Genomic DNA, 8,709 nt, shown 5'->3' on the forward strand with positions numbered 1-8,709 from the left:
CGCTATCGCGCCCAACGATTATGGGTGAGTAGCTGGGCTCGGTCCGATCCTGAATCTGCAGGAATTATGTTTCTAGCCCCTTCCTAGGCCGAGAAAATAACTTCAAACCGATCCAAATCAATTGACGTACACTGTAAAAAAAAAAAAGTTGTTACAACTAACAAAAGTTAGTGTCCGGGCTGCCTTAAAATGTTAAGTTAGCTGAACTTGTGAAGATTAGTTGAGACAATTGTGTAATGGTTCAAAACAAATAAACTTTTCTAGTCAAATAAAATGAACCTTTAGTTTACATAACTTAATCAAAATTCAGTTCCTATAGAATTATTTAGTTGAGTCAACACAATCTTAATTTATTTCAACTGGAATTCCAAAGCTGAAAAGAATTAATCTACATTTCAGTCACTCACTACCTACAATATCTAGTTTACCTAACTTATTATGTTATGTCAACTTCATTATACATTTCTATTTGAGTCAACTTTCATAATTGAGTTCTTAAGATTAAATTTGTACTACATAATTGTTAATTCTCTTTTAACTTTATTTTACATTATGCTTAAAGATCTTATCTCTATAGGTTATTGGTTGTTCCAAAGAAACCAAATCAATTCCAGTTCTTCAAAGCTTTAATAAACCAGATGGGCAAGGTAAACACAGCAACAGATCCCATCAAGTACAAAACGTCCCCAAAAACAGCAATAGCTTATGGGTAAAACATCTCCTCTTTAGAATAACACAAATGAGTACTCATTACGTCCATTGAGTACCAGCAAGAGAAGGATCCCTACTGACAGGCAATGACAAGATGAAGTGAGGGGAAGTGAGGCAGGCGGGAGAGAAATATTTAAACAGAGGTGTGTGTGTGTCACTGTTTTATTAAAGAGAAAATAAAACATTAATTAGCAATATGGGAGATGAGACCAGAGGAAGCAGATATGGGATGTAGTACAAAAAAAATGAGAGAGAGCCGTGTGTGTGTGTGTGTGTCTATTTAGAATATTACAATAACACGAACAATAACACATTTAGAATAACACAAATTAGTTCTCTACTCATTACGTCTGTCATAACATGAGAAAAATATAAAATAAAATGATGCAGAACCAAACAGGTCAAAAAGACTTTCCAGGAAAGACCTCAAACCCAGTCTACTTCTGTCAACTCTTGCAACTGAGAATGTCAGTGACCATTACAATAGTAATGAACTAGTAACAGATAGTAGTAACAGAATAGTAGTAACAGAACTCAAAAGAAAACTCTCAGTCTCAGTGTAGTGTCTACACAGTTTTACGAAAAAGTCTATTCCTCAGTCCATGAACCCTGGCAGAGCAGTTCTCACTGCCGATGTTCATGAGAACCTTCTGAATGACTTCGAAGGTGTATTGCAGCTCCTTCGGGTAGTCAATGTTCAGTGCATATAGCAGCCCCATTAACATAACTACTGCATGTGAGTAGTCCTTGATTCCATGCAGAATGATCTGTTCCTCTAGGACCACCGATATGTCAAGAAGATCCTCTCCTTGTTTGACTACGACAATGCCGACATTCATTCCCCTAGTCATGCTGTCCTCCATGTCTGTGGGCTTCACAAAGAAAGGAAGATATATTTGAGCATTACGTTTTTTTTTGTATTCTTCAGTATTTGTCTAACTGTCTATGAGAAAGAAGAACAGGTTTGGCATTATGGCATGCTGTTTAGGAAATTAAATATATCTGGAACGAATGTTTGAATATATTGAATGAAAACTGACGTCATGAAGGCACTGGCGCCATCTTTCGTATGGGCAGCTTCTACCTGAAGTGTTATTTCGACCAACATCTCTCCTTCAAGAATGATGCATAATGTTCTTTCAGCAATGTTTTGTTAGGGTTAGGGTTAGCGAACATGATTACTCATTAGAGGGTGTCCCGGCTGGGGGCTTCGCAGCCTGGTGCGGCGGCTGTGCTGTCCTCGGGCACGGAGCTCTGCAGAGAGTGATCGGGGACGGGTCGTCGGGAGTGGGCTGCCGGCCGTTCGGGACCTGTATTGCCAGTACTGCGGGGGGAGGGCACGGCGCGTCCTCTCTGGCTCAGGCCATCCCAGCCGCAGTCTGTTCACGCTCCTGCCGTCAGGCAGGTGGGTTAGGAGCATCCAAACCAGGACCAGCAGGTTCAGAGACAGCTTCTATCCGCACGCCATCAGACTACTGACCTGCCTCAACCACCGCTACGAAGCCCCCAGCCAGGAGACCCTCTTATGAGTAATCATGTTCAACAAAACATTGATGAAAGAACATTATGCATCATTCTTGAAGGAGATGTTGGCTGAAATAACACTTCAGGTAGAAGCTGATAGGCCCATACGAAAGATGGCACCAGTGAGTCCGTTTTCATTCAATATATTCAAACATTCATTCAATATATTCAAAGTAAATTTCCTAAATGGCATGCCATATATTGTAACCAAAAAGATTGGGTGAATAAAACGGGGACAGTTTTCCACAGGCATTAAAACATTTACAGCCAGCAACAGTTTCATCAATTCATTCAGTAACAATAACTAAGCTTACCTCGGCAGTCCTGAGGAAATTTGAAGGATCTTCACGGAGGAAATATGGCAGGCCCCTCAGAATGACATCCTCTTTTGTTTGGTTGGAATTCTGTTAAGAGACAGAATACACAATTAAAGCAACTAGCCAGTCAAGTAGATGTAGCCATGAGGACACCTCACTTCAATAACAATCAACGAACAATAAGAGTGTGTGAGTTAGTGAGGTTGCTGCTGATAACAATGCTACTATGTGTTCGCATTAGTAGTTGCATGAGTTGAAAATATACAATCTTATATGTTCTTCATACATGCTGAGATTTTTTTTTTTACATCTTACAGGCTGGGATTTCTAGTGTAATGATATCACCTGCGGCATCAACCAAATTATAAATCAATGTTATTAAACTTTAGAGTGAGTATTGATCAAAAGTATCTTTGACTGATACATTTTTGCATCCCTGAGCAAATATACTTACATCCTCCTCAAGCATGCTTAGGACCTTTTTCAGCTCTGGAAAGCTGCTGGCCCTGTAGAGCTGAAGTAGTCGTGGCAAATGCTGTCCCAGCCCGGAAAAGAAGGACCCTCTCAAGTCAGCTGAAGTGATTTGAGTGAATTCAGCTTTGATCTATTGGAAAAAATAGAAATAAAAGCAGAAGACAAAACTTTTTTCAGCTCGATACATACAGAAAGGTAAACCTCCTCACAGCCTTAGGAAATAATGGTATTTTGTGTAGCTCATCTCCCAGACTGCAGTTCTCCTTCGCAAGAGCAAATGGCTTAACTTTTTTCTTACTATTAAGTGGGAATTAATATTTTTTTCTACATAATTTTTTAAATAATTCTTTAAACAACTTATTTATGTTTATAATGTTGTTTTACCTGTTGCTCTGTGAACAAAGCTGGCCACTTGGTCTTCACCTCTGCCACAGATGGCTCTTCTACAATTTGCTTTCGTCGCAGGGAGAAGGTGCTGGCCATGAATTCGTTGACTTTCTTCATATCAGCTTTCTTCTTCTTCATCTCTTCCATAATGGCTAATCTCTCTTCTTCCAGAACATTTTGGGTTCGTCCTTCAGGGAAGTCAGGAAGACAATTGACTTCAGCTTTTTTAGCTTTCTTGGTCTTCTGTTTTGGTCCTGAGGAGCGGCGATTTACCTGAAGTTCAGAGCATCCTGCCGCACGAAGCTTGTTCCTGTAGTTTCCCATTTTGAATTTTAAGCTGAATTTCCAGCAGTACCAACCCTTGGCAGACCCAGGCTCCCTCAGGCAAGGATGTTTTTTGATGAGACTTTGCGCAACAATGTCATATTCTTCTTGTTACGTATTTTAGGAACACAAGCTGTATTTCCCTCACTTAACCAATAGGGGGTAGGACCAAACATATAAGCCGTAAATACTACACATAACCACAAGGGAAAGCAGGACATTACTGAAGGCTGCAATAGATACTTTAGCCACAGAGGGCAGCACCACAGACCAGGCGAGGAAAACCGAGGATTACGTCACACCGGTTCCTCTCCAAGTCTTCCGGTCCTCGCTGAGTCCATAAGAAAGCCCCCTGCCCATGAAAACATTAGAACTCTCCCGGCAGCGATTAGACATACGTGGGTTTGTGGCTAGGATCAGCTAGGAGAACACTCTCGCATGTGCTAAGGCACATCTTCAATCTCTCTTTACTTCAGAGCATCAGTTTACCATACCGAAAATACTTTATACAAATAAAGTCTCTTTAAAGCTATTCCTTTGAATTCGACCCCTCTTTCCATGAAGAACATTGCAATTTGGTGACCCCGTGACGTTCCTGGAAGGTCCCGGACCGAGACTAGCGACCGCGGGGCCGTTCGGAAAGCAGTACAAGCTACTTACAGGCGCCACAAGAAAGGTAAACAGAACCTGTTGTCCATGACTGAACTCTGTATAGTTAGACATAGTCACATTTAGGTGAATAGCTTGTACTGCCTTCGACTGGTTGCGGGGACGTGTGATCTCGGACTGGTTGAAATTCATACAGCCGGTTAGATAAACGGCCTAGGATACGCTAACAGATTGAAATTAAATAACGAGCTCACGAAGTAAAGGGCTGGGAGTGTGTTTTATATGGGTTTGTAGATAGACTGTATCCAATCCCACATAGATCTATTGTTTGTACCACGTGGGAAAAGTATTACATGTGGTTTTTATGTTATATGGTGATATGCTCCGAAGTTTAGCCGGGCCACCATAAGGTATATTTATTAACGGCCACAAACATCTAAACTCCTACGGTGGAGCGAGGAAAGGTCAGGTTTTTAACGTTAATCTAGCTTAGTTGCATATTCAACCGGAGGCTTGGCCGTCATTAGCCAAGGAGTTCAAATCGAATTGATTCCTCACAGCCCGGTTCATGTAACATCTAATGTGCAATTTTGATTAGTATAGAACGCAGCCGTAGAGGTAGACTTACGCAGTAACAACCCATCTGCTATCAAGTGCCTCGCTAACCCGCCGTGGGGACAAACTTGCAGGAATCTCATACTTCTTATAGAGATCCAAAACTAGTTTGTTTCTGCAGCATTTTGGATGTACCACGTGGTGTACATTAAAGGGACAACGCGTCTTGGAAACGTGCGTTTCCTTTGTTCGTACCTCCACAGTCTTTGTAGTCAGAGCCCTTTTTGAAACAAACGCCATTGCTCAAGAGCAACAGGGGGCCTCAACTTAAGTGTTACATCCTCTCTCTCTCTCTCTTTCTCTCTCTCACCTTGTCTCTCTCTCTCACCTTCTCTCTCTCTCTCTCTCTCTCTCTCTCTCTCCCCCCCTCTCTCTCACTCACTCTCTCATCTCTCTCTCTCTCCTGCAAGTCAGTAGGGGATGAATGGTCAGTCTTTTGTTAAGACTGCATAACCTCTGACCTAGGCAAAAGCAGATCTCTCTCTCCCTCTCTCCCTCCCCCTCTCCCCCTCCCTCTCTCTCTCTCTCTCCCCCTCCCTCCCTCTCTCTCTCCCTCTCTCCCTATCCCTCTCCCCCCCTCTCTCACTCACTCACTCACTCTCTCATCTCTCTCTCTCTCTCCTGCAAGTCAGTAGGGGATGAATGGTCAGTCTTTTGTTAAGACTGCATAACCTCTGACCTATGCAAAAACAGATCTCTCTCTCTCTCTCTCCCTTTCCCCCTCTCTCCCTCTCCCCCCCTCTCTCTCATCTCTCTCATCTCTCTCTCTCTCTCCTGCAAGTCGGTAGGGGATAAATGATCAGTCTTTTGTTAAGACTGCATAACCTCTGACCTAAGCAAAAGCAGATCTCTCTCTCTCGGCGCCGGTGCCATCTTGTGGCCTGGTTGCGCAGTCCGGTAGGACTGGAACAACTCGAATAGTTGTTGTACTTTTTCTCCCATACCCTAGAAAACCCCTTTTGATAACCCCAACCCTTCTGTCTCTGTCTCTACTGATCCGGTCGTAAACTCCTTTGATAACCCCAACCCTTTTGTCTCCGTCTCTACAGATCCGGTCGTAAACTCCTTTGATAACCCAAACACTTTTGTCTCTGTCTCTACAGATCGGGTCGTAAACTCCTTTGATAACCCCAACCCTTTTGTCTCTGTCTCTATAGATCCGGTCGTCAGACCCCCCCTGTCCCCATCCTTTTGTCCCAATATCCCATATCCTATCGTAAACTCACCCCCCCTCCCCACCCTTCTGTCCCTGTCCCCACACCCTATCGTAAACCCCCTTCCCACTCTTTTCATCTCTCCGCAGGCCCTGGAGTAAACCCCCTTTCCACCCTTTTCATCTCTCCGCAGGCCCTGGAGTAAACCCCCCCACCCCTTTTTATTTTTTTCCACTTCTCCACCTTAAGTCCACCCTCTCCGCAGGTCCTGTTGCAGATCCCTGTCCCCATCCCATTGAGTACTTGTTTATTGACAGATACACTCTCAACACGAGGTGCGAATAGTGTGTGCTTGGTCATTTAAGTGTTGGCTATAGGTAATAGGTTATCACAGCCTTTTGTCGTTCAGATAGAAATCAAGAAAAGTTTCTTTATCGATAAATAAGTTGTGAATCCCAAAAAACCCAAACACTCTTAGTACTTCGCAGCCCCTGTGCCGCGACCCCCACCCCACCTAACCTCCCCCTGCAGGCCAACCCCGGTACCTGCCTCAACGCTCCCCCTGCTAACCAACACCGGCATCTACCTCTACGCCTACCCCTGCTGGTTTGCAGTGGCGCCTATCCAGTACCCTCAACGCCTCCCCCTGCTGGCCGAAACAACGCCTGCAGCACTCCTGCCGCAACACCAGACAGCGGCCCCAACTGCTCACCCACGCCTAGCCCCAGCAGACGCGCCTTTCCAGACATCATGGCCTCGCTCAATGTGCTACCTCGCCTAACGGAAGCGAGACCTGACCCAGATACCCCGGCCCAGATGAGGGCGGCAGTAGCCAGGTATTTGGCGGCAAACGCCCTGAAGGACAAAGCGTTGTCCACTGAACAACAGAAAACATGGGCTATGCGAGAAGAAAAGTACAGAAAGGAGTGGGAACGAGTTGGAGTTTGGGCTGTTGGCGTAAAGATCACCACCGGCCTTACAACAGCGGCCTGGGAATTCACCCTGAAGGAGAGCGAAAGGGCTGCGACGAGACCCGCAAACACGAAGAAGGTACGAGAAGCGGATTCGACAACAGGAAAAAGAGGGAAAGCTACACCTACGCCCTACTCAACGCCTACAATGCGGCAATAAACATGGAAGTCCGGAAGAAGGAAGGGCGACCAACCAACCTTTCCCACCAAGAGAAAACAGTGTTGAAAGGGCTGCCTGCAGCACCTCACGTCGAGGAGCGTGCGGCCCCACTCACCCTAGACGGAGCGGACGTTGGGGACAAAGCGACGCCATGTGGAGAGGACACCAGTCTCCGCAACAACACCTACCCCAGCCTCGAAGAAAACCCGCCTTTCCCAAACAATACAAAGGCCCCACCACCATACGGCTACTATGCCCACCCGGCGCCTCGAGATTTACCTGCCCTCCAATTCCCAATGCTCCACATAGAGAAGGGGCCTGTGGAAATCAACGATCAACCCCCACCGTCGTTCGCAGGATAATGTCAGGATTACGGTGGCATTGAGTACGACTCGAAGAAGGGGCCAAAGGACGGGACCGACCGCGTGATAAAAGGGAGGAGCGGCCCAGGTGCAATAATTGGTCGAGAAGCGGACCACCCTCCGGGCGCAACGAACGTCGGCATGCCCCAACCCTGCCCAACCGAACAGCAGCCACAACTCAACCCCCAACCCTACTGGCCGCAACAGCAGTTTCAACCCGGCACCCAGCAGCAGCAGCAGCAGTTTCAACCCACCCAGCAGCAGCAGCAGCTTCAACCCAGCACCCAGCAGCAGCAGCAACAGCAGCAGTTTCAACCCGGCACCCAGCAGCAGCAGCAGCAGCAGCAGTTTCAACCCACCCAGCAACAGCAGCCGCAGCAGCAACAGCAGCAGCTTCAACCCAGCACCCAGCAGCAGCAGCAGCAGCAGCAGCAGTTTCAACCCAGCACCCAGCAGCAGCAGCCGCAACAACATCAGCAGCAGCAGCTACAAAACCCCCAACCCTACTGGCCGCAGCAGCAGTTTCAACCCAGCACGCAGCAGCAGCAGCAGTTTCAACCGCAGCAGCAGCAGCAGTTTCAACCCAGCACCCAACAGCAGCAGCAGCAGCAGCAGCAGCAGCAGCAGCAGCAGCAGCAGTTTCAACCGCAGCAGCAGCAGCAGCAGCAGCAGTTTCAACCCAGCACCCAACAGCAGCAGCAGCAGCAGCAGCAGTTTCAACCGCAGCAGCAGCAGCAGCAGCAGTTTCAACCCAGCACCCAACAGCAGCAGCAGCAGCAGCAGCAGCCGCAACAACAGCAGCAGCAGCAGCTACAAAACCCCCAACCCTACTGGCCGCAGCAGCAGTTTCAACCCAGCATCCAACAGCAGCAGCAACAGCAGCAACAACAGCAGCAGTTTCAACCCAGCACGCAGCAGCAGCAGCAGCAGCAACAGCAGCAGCAGCAGCAGTTTCAACCCAGCACTCAGCAGCAGCAACAGCAGCAGCAGCAGTTACAACTCAACCCCCAACCCTACTGGCCGCAACAGCAGTTTCAACCCAGCACCCAGCAGCAGCAGCAGCAGCAGCAGCTACAACCTAGCACCCAACAGCAGCAGCTA

General features: G+C 47.0%; 1 protein-coding gene across 1 annotated transcript; it reads right to left on the reverse strand.

Annotated features, from left to right (window-relative positions):
• Nucleotides 1–1,896: 1,896 nt before the first annotated feature.
• Nucleotides 1,897–3,843, reverse strand: LOC115546596 (uncharacterized). The gene is made up of 4 exons (XM_030360204.1): nucleotides 3,411–3,843; nucleotides 3,007–3,156; nucleotides 2,550–2,639; nucleotides 1,897–1,965 (listed from the first exon to the last, which is right to left on the reverse strand). The coding sequence occupies exons 1-4, from the start codon at nucleotides 3,735–3,737 to the stop codon at nucleotides 1,897–1,899; spliced, it is 636 nt and encodes a 211-aa protein (XP_030216064.1). The 5' UTR covers nucleotides 3,738–3,843.
• Nucleotides 3,844–8,709: the final 4,866 nt, after the last annotated feature.

This window comes from Gadus morhua, chromosome 7 (assembly GCF_902167405.1).
Source record: "Gadus morhua chromosome 7, gadMor3.0, whole genome shotgun sequence".
Taxonomy (NCBI): Eukaryota; Metazoa; Chordata; class Actinopteri; order Gadiformes; family Gadidae; genus Gadus; species Gadus morhua.

Coding starts and splice junctions, on each gene's coding strand:
- LOC115546596 (XM_030360204.1), bottom strand. CDS start 3,737: ATGGGAAACTACAGGAACAAGCTTCGTGCGGCAGGATGCTCTGAACTT. Junction 3,157..3,410: donor CTTTGTTCACAGAGCAACAG/GTAAAACAACAT, acceptor TTTTTCCAATAG/ATCAAAGCTGAATTCACTCA. Junction 1,966..2,549: donor ATTTCCTCAGGACTGCCGAG/GTAAGCTTAGTT, acceptor CACTCTCTGCAG/AGCTCCGTGCCCGAGGACAG.